Source organism: Protopterus annectens, chromosome 9.part0, assembly GCF_019279795.1.
Source record: "Protopterus annectens isolate FY-2018-M chromosome 9.part0, PAN1.0, whole genome shotgun sequence".
Lineage (NCBI taxonomy): Eukaryota > Metazoa > Chordata > Ceratodontiformes > Protopteridae > Protopterus > Protopterus annectens.
The window spans coordinates 1,743,416,296-1,743,433,885 of record NC_056743.1 but is presented as its reverse complement, the minus strand read 5'-3'; the positions used below and the strand labels follow the sequence as shown (position 1 = coordinate 1,743,433,885).

The window sequence follows — 17,590 nt, the reverse complement described above, 5'->3', positions numbered from 1 at the left end:
CAGCTACCTCCACCTACAGAGGGAGTTCCAGAGAGGCAGTCATTCAATTCCTTGATGCATGCCTTCATGGCCCTTAGGCCCGCAGCCTCTTCTCCCTTCACCATTCCTGATGTTCATCATGTTACACTGCTGCAGTCATCACACGTGGGTTATCCTGCCGTCAGGCAGTCCCGCAGTCGACCCGAGTTCCAAAGTCTTGGTCCGGCGTCTGTTGCTGTCGCTTCTTCCCTGATGTCAGTGCGCCAGGGGTATATAAGATGCAGCCGACACCATTTTCTTCAGTCTTTCTTGCCACGCGGTGCCCGAAGCAGAAGCAGTTAGCAAGTGCCGGTCGGCCGACTCCTGAGATTTTCAAAGTCGAATTTCAGATCCGAAGTCTTCAATAAAGCTAAGTACCCTGTTGACTTTTTTCTTGCCTCAGACCGATGTCAGAAAAAGTTAATTGTATTTCTTGTGGGAAGCAAATACCTCATAAGGACTTCACTCTTACTGTATTTCATGCCAAGGCCCTGATCACAATGTCACTACTTGTCGGTTTTGTGCTAGATTTAACAAACGGACTATAAAAAGGCGTTTTGATTTTGCTTTACACTACTTTGGGCAAAGGTTCAATTATACTATGCCGTCGGATCAGCCAACTGCCTCAATACCGAAAAAACGCAAGGACAAGGATAAAGACAGGCATCCGAGGTCCAAAACCGATGACGAAACCTCTTCTAGGCCAGCCGCCGGTTCTCAGTGAGGCACTTTCGGAGCCCCTGACACCTGCTACCTCAGAGCCACAGGCCGCTTCCGACTCCCACGTGGAGACAGCTAGGCCTCTGGAAACTCAAGGTATTGGGCCTACGGAAACTAATCCCTCAGATGGGTCTGGAGCCGCTGAGCAGGCATCAGCTTCTGAGGGTGTTTTCAGACCTTCACAGCTTACCATTAAAACAGCCAAGACAAAGGTACCATTAAAGACAAAGAAACAAGTACAGCATTCTTCTGGACAGTCTTCCATGCCTAAGAAACAGATGCTTAAAATGACCGAAGACCTAATTACTCTAATCAGGGGTTCCCATCCCCCTCCTGAGAAAAGGCCTTGGCAGGATACAGACTGACTCCTCTGATCAGATTTCCATTTCCTCTGATTCCTCTTCAGACCAGGGATACTCTCTGCCCCCCTGTGAGGACTCTGATGCTGAAGAATCTATCCCTTCAGCCTCCTCTCCTGAGGATTAGTATTTTGGGGAAACTTTACATACCATGAGGGAGCATTTCCATTGGGAAAGTCAGGATTACTCAGAATCCAAGAAAAGGCTCAGGGATTTCCTTGTATTGCCTCAGCACAGGCCCCTGGCTATTCCGCCTGTGCTAGATATTGTGGATGATGTGTTCTCTGAATCCAGCCTATCTCCTGACTCTTTGCCCCCTGCTCCAGCCAAGCCAGATAGGTATTAGAGTCCCTGACTCCCACAAGTTTCTTTACAAAAACCCTTCTGCTGATCCAGAAACTATTTCCCAGGGTCCGAAAGGGGCTAAGGCTTCCATTGCAAAAAATCCAGTATCCTCTGACAGAGATTCCAGAGCTTTGGATAGATGGGGGAAGAAAGTATACACGTCTGCAACTTTAGCAGTAAGAGCTTTAAATTGCCATTTACACATGCTTACGTACCAACAATATTTAATGCTCAGTTAAAACAGAAAATGCTTGCAAGCTCAGAAGCTCCTGATTGTAAAGAAATGCAGGATTTATTGCATGCAGTTGAACAGGTGGGAAAACATACTCTGCAATGTGGATTTGATTCTTTAGAGGCCTCTTGTAGAGCCGTAGTTACAGGTTCTGTTATTCGAAGACATGCTTGGTTAAAAGAACATACCTGATCATGTTAAGGCAAAATTATTGGATGCTCCTTTACAGCATGATACTTTGTTTGGTGTTAAGGCAGAAGAAGTCTAAAGCTAAATCTATGCAAACAGTCAAGGATTTCTTACAGGTACAGCCACCTCACTTTAGCAGAAATTGGCCAACTAAGAATTGGTCCTTTCCAGTGTCAGACAGGCCACACAGAGGCAGATACAGATGCCCAAGAGGCAGATCTCAACCTCAAGGCTCAAACAGACAATGACAGTGGGGCACCTCAACCCCAAAAGGAGGTGAGGACAAGTCTCAACCTTACAGGAAACGGTCACAATGACTTTCCTCTTCGTATGCCAAGCACGTCCCTTTTGGAAGCCCCCTTAAGGGAAAACTAGCACTTTTTTCTCAAAATTGGCAAACAATCACCCAAGACAAATGGGTTCTGGATATTTTGTCTCAAGGCTACAGATTCCACTTTCATACTTTACCAAGGCTAAAAGGATTGCCAGACCTGCCACAAAAACAAATTTCAGCCCTCATGGACATGAGCTATTCAAAAAGTACCACAACAGGTGCAAGGACAAGGATTTTACTCAAGGCTTTTCCTGGTCCCCAAAAAGGACAGGGCCTGGAGGCCCATACTAGACCTTTCAATTCTGAATATTTACCTGGATATTCTGAAATTCAAAATGTTGACATTACAGCAGCTTCTACCCATGCTGGGCAAGAAGGCTTGGCTTGTTACTCTGGACCACAGAGGGCATACCTGCATGTCCCTGTCAAGACAAAATTGCAGAAGATACCTCAGATTCAAAGCTGGTGCAATGCACTACCAATTCTCTGCACTGCCCTTTGGCTTATCTACTGCGCCCAGGGTCTTCACAAAGTGCCTGGCACCAGTAATTGCATTTTGCAGACAAAAAAGGAATTCAAATATACCCATACCTGGACGACTGCCTCATTCCAGCAGAGACAAAGGACATTATTCTACAGCATCTGGCGTTTGTAAAAAGGTTGCTAATTTCTCTAGGGTACACAGTAAATGAAAAGAAGTCAAAACTAGTGCCCTCACAACAGAATATTCCTGGGTGTCAGCTTGGACACAACGGCCCAGATGGCTTATCTCGCGTTAGACAAACAAGGACAACTGACTCAATATTTTCAATTACTGGCAAAAAAGTCCCATCTCCCTGCAAGAAAAATTCTGCAGGCCCTGGGATTCATGGCATCCTGCATACTACTAATTCCATATGCCAGACTGCATATGAGAAAATTACAATGGTACCTAAAGTGTTTGGACTCAACACTCTCAGTTTAGAAGCAGTAATACCAATGATTCCCTGCCTACAACAGGAGTTTCGATGGTGGGCACTGGCATGTCACCTAAACAAGGGTCAGCCTTTTACCCAACCCACAGCCAGGCAAACTCTAACAGATGCTTTGGATTACGCCCCGGGAGCACACATGGCAGGAAAATGCATTCAGGGCAAGTGGACCACAGACCAGATGCATCTTCACATCAATCAAAAAGAGATGTTGGCTGTTCAAAATGCCCCAACAGCTTTCAAGGACCTTCTACATCCAGGACAACTATTACTGAAGACAGACAACACTACAGTAATGTGGTACATAAACAAGCAAGGGAGCACTCATTCTTATCCCCCTATGCAGGCAAGCCATGACCTTGTGGAACACAGCTCTAGCTCTAACGTACCAAGTTCACCTGCAAGCACAATTCCTGCCAGGAAAGAAAAATACTCTGGCAGACTATCTAAGCAGAAATATCATGGACCCTCACAAATGGAAATTGAATCCGCAGATCTTCAGCATGGTAACGCAAAAAATGGGAATGCCCAGACATAGTTCTTTTTGCCTCCCCACTGAATTGTCAACTACAAAAATTCTGCACAAGGACTTATCACAAACAAGCATGGAAAGTGGATGCTCTTCTGTTCAGCTGGAAAAACCTAAAAGTGTATGCCTTCCACCACTGCCTCTCCTTTCAAAGGTACTCCTAAAAGCCAGACAAGAAAAAACACAGATGATCCTGATTGCTCCAGACTGGCCACGCCAGCACTGGTACCCTATCTTAAGGAACTTGACACAGGGCCCACCATGGATTTTGCCTCAAATTCCACACCTAACTCAACAAAACAATCATCCTGCACAGTCAGCTCAAAACCCTAAACCTGGCTGCATGGCAGATACATTAGCCAAACAGGCAACACCTCTCTCTAAAGCTGTTATGTATGTCATTTTGGAGGCCAGGAGGCCTAGCACCAGGAAAGCTTACTCAGAAAAATGGAAAAGATTCTGCGCCTGGAACCAGGCTCAAAGCCTTGACCCTCTTGTTCCAAACATTCCTCAGATTTTACAATACTTAACTGAGATGCTAGACAGAGGCCTATCCTTCTCATCAATTAAGATCCACGCCTCTGCCATTTCAGCACATTACAACATGGATCCTCCTTTATTCTCTCATCCCTTGCTAAAGCAGTACCTCAGAGGGGCTAAAAAACATAAGACCGCCCCGGAGAGCACCAACACCAACTTGGGACCTCAATTTTGTTTTGGAAAAACTGACTCTACCACCTTTTGAGCTGGCCAATACAGACGATCTTAAATTTTTGTCATGGAAAACAGCTCTGCTCCTGGCAGTAACTTCAGAACGAAGAGTCTCAGAGCTACAGGCATTAATGGCAGTGGAACCTTTTATAATTTTTCATCAGGACAGGGTATCTTTAAGGAAAACCCTTCCTTTATGCCAAAGGTGGTATCTAGTTTGGCTCTTAACCAAACCATCAATTTGCCAACCTTTTATCCAAACCCACAGAATAAAGGGGAGAAACTTCTGCATTCTTTGGACATACACAAGCAGCTACTCTTCTACTTGGACAAAACAAAAGCTTTCAGGAAAACCAAGCAACTGTTTGTGGCATTTGCTGCAGGATCACAGGACAAGGCTATCTCAAAGCAGACTATATCTAAATGGATAGGACACTGTATTCGGTACTGCTACACACAGCATGGAAAATCAGTCCCAAATAACATCAGACCACATTCCACCAGGGCAACAGCCACTTCAACAGTCTTTCTCAGAGGAGTACCTACCAAGTAAATTTTGGAGGCTGCAACTTGGAATTCAGTGCACACCTTTACCAAGCATTACCACCTGCCTCTTTACTCTAAATCCAGAGCAGGATTTGCCACTGCAGTTCTGCAAGGCCTCATAGCCAATCCTAACTCTTTATAGACCAGCCACCCAACCTTAGCTTTGGGATTCCACCCAAGTGTGATGACTGCAGCAGTGTAACACGATGAACATAGTACAGTTTTGTACCTACCATAAATGTAGATGTTCGAGTGTTCACACTGCTGCAGTCCAGGTTACCCTCCCTCCATCCCCTCTGAAATAGCTTTACTTATCTGGACTTATCTATACCTTTCTATCCTATACAACCTTTGGGGTGTATTTGCTGGTAACTGAAGGTATTGTTTTTATTTTATATGTATATTTTTGATTAGCAATATGTATTGCCTACCTACTTGGGGGCACCTGACATCTGGGGCAAGAAAAACTCAAGAAAATGGCGTTGGCTGCATCTTGTATACCCCTGGCGCAAACCACCCATGGCTGACCAGCTGTGATTGCTGTATCCCCTGACAAGCAATCAAGACGGATTCCTTCATAGTCTGTTACCTACTGACAGACCGTAAAAGCATGAACAGGATAGGCAAAAAGGATTGTACCTCTTCCACCTTAACCTTCAGAGCTGTCAACTACCAAACCCATATGATAAAATATTCTTTGGACCTGGTATCCCAAGCTTCTACCCTCCTGTCATCCATACTTGATTGTTCTAGCAAGACAGAGGTAGCATCAAAACTGTCCCTGGCTTCTCAAGTGGCCAGACATTCTATTAGGTGCAGTTATGATGCAGTTAGAGGCCTTTGCAAGGTCCGCTGCTACTGCATCTGTACTACGTATATATCCATGGCTACACCTTCAACCCCCTACCGGAGGACTTCAAGTCAAAAATTCTAGATGCTCCTCTAGACCACAACCTCCTGTTTGGTAAATAGTCTCCTGAAGGTTTTTAAAGAGGTCTGCAAAGTTAAGAGCTTCAAGACCTAAAGCACCTGCTGGTGTCTCCCATTTCTAAATATTACAGAAATGACCTTAAGATTACCTTTGTTAGGAGAATACCCTCCTCTGCTACTCCATCCTCTTCTGGGCACAGTAAAGAAACCAGGAGGCAGACCACCTCCAGACCAGCAGCCTCATAGCCTTCTCAAAAAACACCCTTTCATGACCGAAATGGCTCCAGCAATGCAGGACTGCCTTGCCCACCTCCCCTTGTCAGCCTGTCTCTCACACTGCCTTCCCTGTGGAGATCACCTCAGACCACTGAGTGCTGGTAATAGTACAAGGAGGATATTTCCTCTCTTGGAGGGAAAAGCCCTTTACAAGGGGCATTCCATTCTCCCCCAAAAATCAACTGCAACTTATTCCACGGGTCCTGCAGGACCTTCTGAATCACAGAACTATAGAACATGTCCCCCTAGGACAGGAAGGAAAAGGCTTTTACTTAAGATTATTTCTTGTCCCAAAAAAAAGATGGTCCTTGGAGGCCAATACTGGATCTGTCCTTTCTAAACCCATTCCTAAAAGTTCCATCATTCAGAATGTTATCCCTACAAACCCGTCTTCCACTATTGCTAGCCCAGACCTTTATGGCTACGCTCTACCTGAAGGAGGTATACCTCCATATCCCAATAAAACCCTCCCTTAGAAAATACTTGAGTTTTACTGGGCCCTGTTCACACTTTCAATTTACAGCCTTGCCCTTTGGTTTATCTACTGCACCCAGAGTTTTCACAAAATGCCTAGCTCCAGCTATAACCTTTTGCAGAACCAAAGGTGTACAAATTTATCCCTACCTAGACGACAGCCTCATTCTATCAGAAAGAGAGGGCACCCTACAAAACCATCTGCAGTACACCATTTCCCTGCTTTAGAACCTGGTGTTCATAGGTTCATAGATAGGTTCACAATTGGTTCATAGGTTCATAGATTAGTACTAGGCTAACTGCCCTTGCAAGCCATTTTAAGCCTAGCTAATTATCCCTTGTGAGATTCAAACCCTGTACCTTGTGTTAGTAAGGCAAACACCTTAACCATTAGGCCACCCACCCTCAGTATTGCAAAATCATCACTAACTCCCCATCAGGACAAAATCTTTCTGGGTTGCAGGATCAGAACAGACCTGATGTGGGGATTTCTCCCTCAGGACAAAGTTCTCTCCCTCTCTGCCCACTTCCAAGACCTAATGCAGATTCAGCAGATATCTGCAAGACCATTCTTAAGGGTCCTGGGGCTGATGGCAGCCACCATCCCTATGCTGCTTTGGCCAGAATGCATATGCAAAAACTGCAGTGGTACTTGAAGACCGTGTGATCTCAACCCGAACACCATCTAGAATTTCAGATTACACTCTTACCCTGCCTCAAAGCCAGAACTAAGGTGGTGGATTCAGCAAGTACAAATGAACCCAGGCCTTCCACTTCAACCCTCCACCCCAACCTAGTACATGCGTACAGATCCATCAGACCTATGGTGGTGGGGGGCTACTATGAAGGAGCCTCATGTTACAGGAGACGTGGCATCCTACCCCTCCATAAGAAATGCATCAATATGAGGGAAATGACAGCAGCCTTTTTGACCCTGAAAGCCTTTCTCTCAATCCTTCATCCAGGCCCCCTTCAATTCTTCACAGATAATACCACAGTCATGTGATACCTCAACAAACAAGGAAGGACCAAGTCCTACCTTCTTTGCCGGATAATGATACAAATTTGTGACATTGCCTCCAGAAACAACTTATCCCTGCAGGCAACATACATGTCTTCCCAGGACAACCAACAAGCGGGTGTCCTCAGCAGAACATTCTCTACAGCACGGGTGGATGCTAAACAGGGACATTTTTCTTCACATTGCCCACCAGTGGGGCACACCTCCAGTAGACTTGTTTGCCTCCCCCCCCCCCCCCCAGAACAGACAATTGAAGAAATTCTGCACAAAGGATCACTCTACTTGCCTGGAGGGTAGATGCCTTAGCATTTCATGAAAGGGACAGTTTCTATATGCATTTCTACCCTTCCTTCTCATTCAAAAAGTTCTCCTGAAGATCACGAAGGACAAACCAAAAATCTTGCTGGTGACTCCCTATTGGCCAAGGCAGCACTGGGGACCTCTACTACTCTCACTAGCCAAGGGCAATCACTACAAGTTACCCCACAAGGTGGACCTACTCACACAACAGAAATGATCTTTCACCCTCACCTACAGATGTTACGTCCAACACTCTGGGTGACATAGTTTTAATTCCTTTCAGACACCACTACTCTAAGGATGTGCTTTTAGTCTTGAGGGAGGCCAGGAAACCAACTACAAGGAGTTCTTGCATATCAAAATGGGAAAGATTCTCCAACTGGTGTCTCCATATGCACAGGGATCCCTTTCAAGTGGATACCCCTCTAGTCCTTACTTGTGTGTGAACTCAAGGCAGGCCTTTCATACTCTTCATTGAAGTTACACCTGTCTGCAGTCTCTGCCTGCTTACCCCCAGACCCCCCTCTACTAGCCAGGCTAGATGTTAAACTATTCCTGAAGGGGGTTTTGTACATCAGGCCACCTAGAAAGCCCGTCCCACCTCGTTGGGGACCATAACTTCATCCTGGAAAAACTCACTGCTTCCTTTCGAGCCAGCCACTGCTGCAATGCTCCAGATGTGCACATGGAAGACTGTACTGCTCATGGCCCTCCTCTGCTAAAAGGGTGTCAGAGTTGCAAGCTCTCATGTCCTGCTCACCCTACACTATGTTCCCCAAGGATAGGGTGATCCTGCGCACTAACCCTTCTTTCATACCAAAGGTGGTGAAGGAACAGTCTTTAAACCAATCCATTCACCTGCCCACTTTCATTCCCTCTCCCATTAATGACAGTGAGAGGATACTCCATTCACTGGATGTGCACAAGCAGCTAAGGTTTTATTTAGACAAATTTAAGTCAGTCAGAAAATTCAACCAACTCTTTGTAGCCTTCCACCCCAGAGCTCTGGGCAAGGCAGTCTCCAAGCAAATCATTTCCTGCTGGATCAGAAAACCTGTGTGTTTCTGCTACTCCCACCATGGCAAGGACCCACTCCAGGGAGTAAAAAGCTCATTCTACCAGGTCCATGGCATCCTCCCGAGCCTTCCTCAAAGGCCTGGACACAGCCTCCATTCTGGAGGCAGCCACCTGGTCCACCATATACACTTTTACCAGACACTACAAACTGGGTCATGTCACTAGAGCCAGGGCAAGATTTGCTAGGGCAGTCCTGCAAGGCTTTCTGGATTCAGCTACTTCCTCCCACCCTTCCTTCTTAAGCTGTGGCACTGTCCCACATTAAGAATACTGCAACATAGAAATAGAAGGACATAGAATAGTTGTGTAAAATCTTGCCGTAACCATAGATGTCCTTCTCTTCCATGTTGCAGTATTCCTTCCCCCCACCTATCCCCCTTTTATTCCTTTTGACCTAAGGAGCACCATGGGGCTCACCCTAGACTGAGGCCAGACTTGCCAGCAAATGGCACTTTGCACCTCTTGTGGACATCATTTGGCTCTCCGACTGGGCATTTAAGTTCTGAGGTCTGTGCGTGTAGACGTCACATTTAAGGTCCCTGGTTTATCGCCCTGTGTGTGGCATCCCATAAACCTACAGCAACCAGGCTTAACTAAGAAGCTGACGTTCGGGTCACCTGAGGCGGAGAATCCACATTAAGAATACTGCAACATGGAAGAGAAGGACATCTATGTTTATGGTAAGATTTTTACACAACTATTCTTTCTCCCCATCCACATGCAGTCAAACATGAACACATACAGTGCCTCTCCCTGAGGTGTAATCCCACCTGCATTTTTTCCAAAGTAGCCTTTTTCAAGATTTCTTTAGCAAGTTGGAAATAATTATATACTTCTCTTTATAGGCACAAGTGGATTTTTAAGCACTGTATTTAACATCAGTGATTTAACTACTGATGAAGTGCTCATGCCAGCTCGAAAGCTCGAGTGATTGCAAAACCTGTGTTGGTCTAATAAAAATATATTGCATCATGCTCGTGTTCCAGTTTGTGTTTCCTGTTGGTGGTCCAACACACCATAAAAAAAAGTGAAGGTGGAAGGAGTCCCACCATGTAGCTTTGATTACAGGAAACTGCTCAGAGCCTTAAACCTCTGCTCTAACTGCTACACATTCCAGAATAGTGTTAACTCATTTGGTATGATTGTTAGAAGTGAGGTGTTGTTTCAACCCATGCTATCTAATTTTTACCTTTGAAGCTTGGTGTCATAACTGTATTTAACATTAGCAAGAGTAGGCTATTTATGGGGTGTTTGGTAGAGGCCTTCTGGATCCATTTAATTTGAAAATGTGCTCAATTAAGGATCATTTAACAGAGTTTTGTTTTGAAATGTAGCTTTGAAATGTAGCTTTGGTTGAACAATGTGGTCAGTGTAGTAATTGATGCATATCAGTCACTTAAGATTAGAGCTGGGTTAGGAATGGATAGGTTCATAGGAGGTTGCTAGCGGCCCTAGGACCTTTACAGTTCTAGCTGTGTTAATCTCAAGTATCCCCATTTGTTATTGGATAGTTCGCAGAACAAATTTATGAACAGACCTGGTCTGTGATTAACACCAGCTAACCTAGTCCATGAGGGACATGGGTGCTACCCCAGGGGTGGATTTGAATAGGGTCAGTGAGGAGTTCTGTTTTACATGAATAGGAAGTCTATTCCAGAGAAGCAGCAGTCTGTGGGAGACATATCTATCTTTCTAGCATGTTCTGATAATATCACAAGCTATGCTGAGATCCCAAGAGTGAGTGACTCTTGTGCCATTTGACTTGCAGATTTGCAATATTTCCATTAGGGCAGGGTTAGAGATTGCACTGTAGCCCAGGCACAAGTCACCTGTCAGCACCCTGTCCATGTAGGTCATGGTTTGGATTCCCTGTATTTTCTTAGTGAGAAACCTTGGAGGTATCTCCAGCTGCTGCAGGTGTCTGGTGAGGTACATGCAAAAGGGAGCATTATACTCTGGTATTAGTCTGAGGGTTGAGTACAGTGGAGCTGTAGCATCCCTTGGCCCCTAGATGCTATGCTCCTGCTTATGAGGTGTGTTACTTAGAAGGCTTTCATTCTGTAGAAACTCGGTGGTCAAAGTTCAGAGTTCAGATTGCTCTCAGCCTGTGTAAGTCGCACCACTGGATTGGAACTCTGGGAGGGGGGGGGGCACATGCTATCAGTATTGTGATTTGTATGGAATTCTGTTTTGCCAAAGGGAATAATGATGCCATTTTGCATTTAGTTTTAGACCATGGCTTTGGCACCAGTCATTTGTTTGTGTTGTCCCTTCTTGTAATACGTTCAAATCACTGGGAGCCTCCAGTGATTGCTCCCACTTTGCAATTAGCAAACCTGGTGAGCCAAACACCATCTACTTTGTGGTGGACTTCTGAGAAATAGATGCCAAACAGTAAGGGGCCCAGCATACAGACCCCTGTGTACTCCACTGGTGATGAATCTACTGGTGTTGGTGGAGTCACCAGGTGACAGTGTGTTCTGCCGGTGAGCCAATTGGCTACGCATCTAGTAACATAAGGGTTTAATCCCTACCGGGGAGAGTTTCTCTGATGCCAGAGTGGGGAATTGTCGAAAGCCTTGGCAAGGTTGAGATGGGCAGTGTGCACTCTTATCTTCGTCCATGGCTTTGATGACATTCGTAAAGAAGTCCACCAGGTTTAATGAGCATGATTTATCCTTAATGAAGCCAAACTGAGTTGGGCCCAGTGTTTGGAGGTAGAGTATGTTCTTGCTAAGGTCCATGATAATTCTTTCAATGGCCATGCAGATGAGGCTGGTTGGACTTGTGGGTTTGTAGTTCCCAGGGTCAGTTGATGGGGCCCCCCCTTGTGCAGGGGAATTAGTTCTCCATTCTGCAGGAACATAGCCATTTCTCAAGCCGTGATTAAAGAGAATGCCAAATGGGTCGACTAGGTCTTGTTTTAGATTGTTTAGTAAACAACCTAGGATATTATCTGGTCCCATTGAGGCCATGTTTTTGGCCTTGGCGAGTGCAAAAATGACCTGTTCCCTAGAGATAATAGGCAGAAGATTGGTGACAGGTATGCTTTGGATATGGTAGGTGGAGATGGGGGGTGAAGTTTGCTCTGAATCTGTCAGCTACCAGGTTGGCTATAATCTTCCAGTGTACTAAGAGTGATCTCATGTACAGGCAGTTCAGTACATAGCTGGGCATTCTCTTTTAGACTTGAGACATAGTTGAAGAACATCTTGTCCTTGGTTAGGGATGTGATTTTAGTTTTGTAATTTGCTTTGGAAGACTTTACAAGATTTCTGATTTTCTTGTTTAGGCTTAGGAAGGAACTCGTCTGCTGAGTGATATCCTTCTTGCTTTTGGACAGCAGTTTCTTCTTGTTATATAATTTGTTTGTACTCCAAGTCCACCAAGGTGGCTTGCTTTTACAGGAAGACCTGGTTTTGATCTGGTCAGGTACAGCAGGGCAGTCGCTTAAATGTTTGTACAGGGCATTTACCTACACTTCTGCTTGGTGATTGTTGATGTTTTGATTGTAGGTGGCATAAAACTCTTTATACCATTGCTTAGTAGGCTGTGGTTAGCTTTGGTAAAGTTATTTTTATAATTTTTGTACCTGTGAGAGTCTGTTCCAATAATTAGTGCAAATGAAGCAGATTTGTGGTCTGACCTAACCTGGGAGGGCATCATGCATGGGGCAGTGCAATGACCCCCCCCCCCATGTTGGTGAGTACTATGTCCAGAACAGAGTACCTAGTGGGGGTGCAGACTTTCTTTTCTGGCGCATTTGTGTTAAAGTCCAGGAACTTCTGGGTGAACGTGTTTTTTGCTTGTGTATGTCCCCCAGTCTATGGAAGGATAGTTGAAATCTCCCATGACTAAGGTGTTGAGCTGTATGCCGATGGATTCCAGTAAACAGAGAGAGGCCAGTGTACTTATCCTGGTTCATGGTGGGCGATCTGTAGCTAGCAGTGATGTGGTATGGTACTTTCCCAATAGTTAATTGGACATGGAGTAATCTGAGAGAATCATGCTGTTTGACATGTCTCGAAGTGCATTTGGTTTTAATGAAGATGGATACACCTCCACCTTTGGTTCCTTCACGCTCATTTTGAGGTCTGTACGTGTGAAAGACATTGTAGGCTTGCATGGCCAGGGTGCTGTTGGTGACCTTGAACCATGTCTCAGTAACTGCACACATGTCAGCATCCTCAAAGTTGAGGAATGCTTCCAGGGAGTTCAGTTTCGTGTTTAAACTCCTAGCATTAAGCAGCACGACCCTGAGTTTCTCAATTAGATTTTGTTACGTTGGAAAATTTGTTTTGACACTGCCTAACAAAGGCACTAAGGGGGAGGTAAGAGCCTTTTGGATACTGGCAAAGCTTGGGGGGGACAGATGCAAACCATCTGTAGCAAAGCAGGAGGATCTGCCCACCATATCCTCCCAGGTTGACAGATACTGGAACTCTCTGAACTGACATCAGAAGCTGAGCCAGTTGAAGTCTATCATTTTTTTTGTTATTGTTGCATCATCCTGGGTGAGGGTAGGGTACTGCTTAGTGCTAGGGACATGCTGTCTGGGACAGATAATCTGATTTCCATCATGTCTCTTTATATAGTCCAGAGAGGTGTGTCTCAAGTCATTCACTCCAACATGGACTAAGATAGTCATAATAGCACTTGTTGAATGACTTGAGTGGATGTGTGATTTGTTTGATCCTGGCACTTGATAGACAGCTGACCGTGACCACTTCTTGTCCAGTCTGCTGATGGAGATATCTGTGCGTCACCGTGGAGTCTCCTTTGACCAAGACATTTGATGTGTTTTGCCTTAGGGGCTTATTTGTTGAGGTACGGGTGTGTTGTGTAGTGGTGTCTTTTTGCTTAGTGATGAGAGTGGGTGATCTCTGTTCTTTTGGTAGGCTCTTAGTGAGTACCTCCATGTGTGTGGGTTTATGTCATTGAGAGGCGTAGCATGTGTGCTGACAATCTGTCTAGTTTTTCACATGAGAGAAATGACTCCAGTTCCACAGTGTATTTGCATCTCTCACATAGGGTGTTAGCTCTACGATAAGTGGTTGTCAGTGTACATGAGGCGATTGCTACATTGCCTCAAGATGCCCGTATCAGTCAAGCTGGCAGGAGAAATTATGGGAAACTGCCCATCCATAGTGGCAGGATTTTTCTGACTGTGGTATTTAGGAAGGAAGTGGGCTAGCTGGACTTGGTCAGAAACAACGAAAATGAAGCTGAACCATTTCCTGAATAAGATGACTGTAAACCCAGTGGACAGGGTGAGAATGCTTGATTGTATGAGGACTCCTTCAAAATGTCAGCAGACATTAAAATGACTACAAATGATTTACTAGTAAGGATCGGTGGCTGTAGGGTTATCAGTTGTATGGGATGTAGTGTTTTATATGTTGGGTATTTTGGCTCCCATAAGAAACTCTTTTTTCTGATGGGCACTTGTAATCATTGTGTCTTGTGAATGTTTTGATTGTGTGGCTTCAGGTGTGTTGTCAATTTTTCCAACTGATGTCAGCAGTGCATTCAAAAATACTGTGCATTTGTAGTCATTTTAATTTTTGCTGACATTTTGACAGTGCTCGCACATTCAGCATTCCCACTCTGCCCACTGAGTTTACAGTCATATTTGTATTTACATTCGTTTTAATGCACATTATGAATTATTGTAACTGTTTTGTGCTTTCAAGTGTGAGGAAATGCAGGCTAGGTTTGTAGGGACTTCTGAAATAAAAACATTTGAAGGCTGTTGTCAAGGGATATGGAAATATTGAAACTAGTTTGCTCATACCACACATGCATGCTCTCTTATTACTGGGTTGTTAAACTGTCAATGAAGATTACCTCAGGCGAACTCAGATTATTAGAAAAATGCCATTTTCATGTAACTCAGAATGTTTAATTGTTTAATAACAATGTACTGCATTGCATTTGTAATTTACACATTTAATAACACTTTTTTCCAGGGCTCCCCCACAGCAAGACGGGCATTTGTACCTCAGCTTCGTAGTGGCAAATTCAATGTCCTGCTGACTACATACGAATATATCATTAAGGATAAACACGTCCTTGCTAAGGTGAGTTGTCTGTTTATAGTAAATCTCTGTCCTGTCCAGCACTAAACATTCTACATAGCTGTGTTCCCAGTCGGTCATTGTGATCCAGTTACCAAAAACTTCTGTCTGCAAAACCTCTCTGATTTGTTAGGCATCGTCTGTACTTGTAGAAAGTTGCTAGGACCTAAACTCCTTATCTGTATCCATCAGGTCAATACTCTCCCTCCCCATCTTTCAAAACAACTCTTAAAGACTTCCTAACTGAAATCTGGCTTTGTTCTTGCTCAAGACCTGGATAAACTTTTATCCCTAAATGTGCACAAGTACCTTTTCATCTCTTATACCATCTTACTCTCCCTTTCTGTCAAATTCTCTTCCCTGACTTTCTCTCTAAATATACCATAAGCCTGTTTTTTTCCTCACTTTATATTGCAATTCTAATTTTGAGTTAAGCTAACTTACCTTTAATTTCTTTAAACTGTCTAAAATTTCTCTAAATATTAAATGATTGTCAACTCGTATTAAATCTTAACCAATGTTTTATATTATCACTAATTTTTTATAAATAAACTACAGATGTTTTGTTTTATTTTTTAAGATTGTAAAATTATTAAAATGTTTTGTAATAATTTGGAGATTTTCTCCTTGGGTCTCCGCTGAAAATGGGCCCATTTGGACTTTCCTGGTAATTGTCAAATAAATCTGAAAAGTAATTTTTTATGTATTTAACATTGTTGCTCTTTCCTGCTTTTACATTTAGTAAAGTAGCTTGCTTGAATTCTTTTTAAAAAGGCTTGAATTAGAATACGTAGTCTTGGTTTACAGAGCCAGTGTGCAGGGTTCCAGGAATCGGAGTTAGGGGAGTGTTTCTCATGGAAACTTAATGAAGGTGGGGTGGGAAATGCCCAGCTTCTGCAATAGCATTTCCCCATAGTATCAGTCCACAGAGACTATCTGCTGTGCCCCCCCCCCATTCTGTTTCTCTGAAGCTGTGGGCACCACGGTATCTGTGCAGCATATGATGCTGTTTAGGCCAGATGAGGTGGACTTGCAATATTTGCTGCTACTAAGGCTGAAAAGGTTGACATCTGCCTGATGTATATGTACTCTTGGTCTTGAAATTAACAGCTTTTATATTTGTACACCTACTACTGCTGACAAAACTAAGGAACTTAAATTGTTTTGTGTGGTGGTGCTACTGTTTAGGTTTAAGGATCAGCATCTGTGTAGGTAAGCATTATCGTTACTGGGAGTCTGTCATCAGATCCTGGTAGTTGCAGAAGTAATGTGTAATGTCGTATTGAAACTGAATGCCTGGCATGTTTACCTAGGGAAGGACAATTTTTTTAAGCATAGTTCCACATTCAAAAATATCCAGTTTACCAGTCTGATGCATGCCATGAAGTCCAAAAATGTATTTGTCTCCAGATCCTAACAGTTGTCGTTTTGCCACACTCTGATGCCTTTATTACTGCATTTGCAGGCATAATCATAAGTGACCATCAAGTTAATTTCAAGACCAATATAGACAGTGCCTGTACTGTCTTCTCTTATCTGAAAAACTTCAGAAAGGGATCTTTTTATGCGTTCCTTAAAGCTATTTAAAGTTCATCTTCACCAAAAAAAATGTCACTTTAATGCCGTCACATCTTTAATATATAGTGCAACTGCATTGTGGAGCATTCTCAACCTTTGAGTTAAACTAACATGCCTTGACAAGTATTTTTATCTCATTGTTTCAGTAATCCTAATTACTGGGGCTTTATTATAACTTAGAATCCCATCCCCTTTGCTTGGTTTATGCCACCCCCTGGTTACATCCATGTGTCACATTATAAGAAGGGCATACATCAATGCTATTTTAGAACTTTTTGCTGATATCTGTGAATGCAGATGTCTCAGAAAGGCAGCACTATGTCCTATTGACACAGCCATTTGCTGGCCAGAGCTTTGGAGATCAGGAAGTTAGTGTCCCATTGCTGACACAATCTCCTGCTTTTACTTTTTGTAGACTTGATTAGATTTACCTTTTCCATTTAATTTATCCATTTTAGCCCTCAGCAAAACACTGTAGTCTCTACTAATGTTTGCCACTTCTAATTTCAAGTCCTTTTAGGTATTACCTGCAATGCTTATCAAGCCTTTTAATCACTGGGCTATCACTTCTGGCCACAATTAAGGAGTCTGCTTTAGGCTGAACCCTGTTCCATGAATGTATCAGTTCTGTTTTCCTTGCCATATGAAATAGTCCTTTGTACTCAGCCCACCAACAATTGAGAGCCCATATTTTCACTTTGTTTACTTTGAGTACTGTTTTCCAAGGGCACCAGTTACCATCTGTTTTAATTTGATTCCAGTATATCAGTTTAATGTTTTTACTTCCCAATTTCACAATTCCCTCCTCCCCTCCAAGACACAAGCTTTACTGTCCGTTATGGGTGATGAAGTTGTTACCCACTCCGTAATTTCCTTGTTTGTTAACGTGCAAAACATTGGTGC

General features: G+C 43.8%; 1 protein-coding gene across 1 annotated transcript in view; it reads left to right on the top strand.

Annotated features, from left to right (window-relative positions):
- The window catches only part of LOC122810775 (transcription activator BRG1-like), a 1,556,036-nt gene that overhangs the window by 86,911 nt on the left and 1,451,535 nt on the right, over positions 1-17,590 (top strand). The window contains exon 6 of the mRNA XM_044082336.1: positions 15,002-15,112. Coding sequence (XP_043938271.1) covers positions 15,002-15,112 — 111 coding nt within the window. The remainder of the gene's footprint in view (positions 1-15,001; positions 15,113-17,590) is intronic.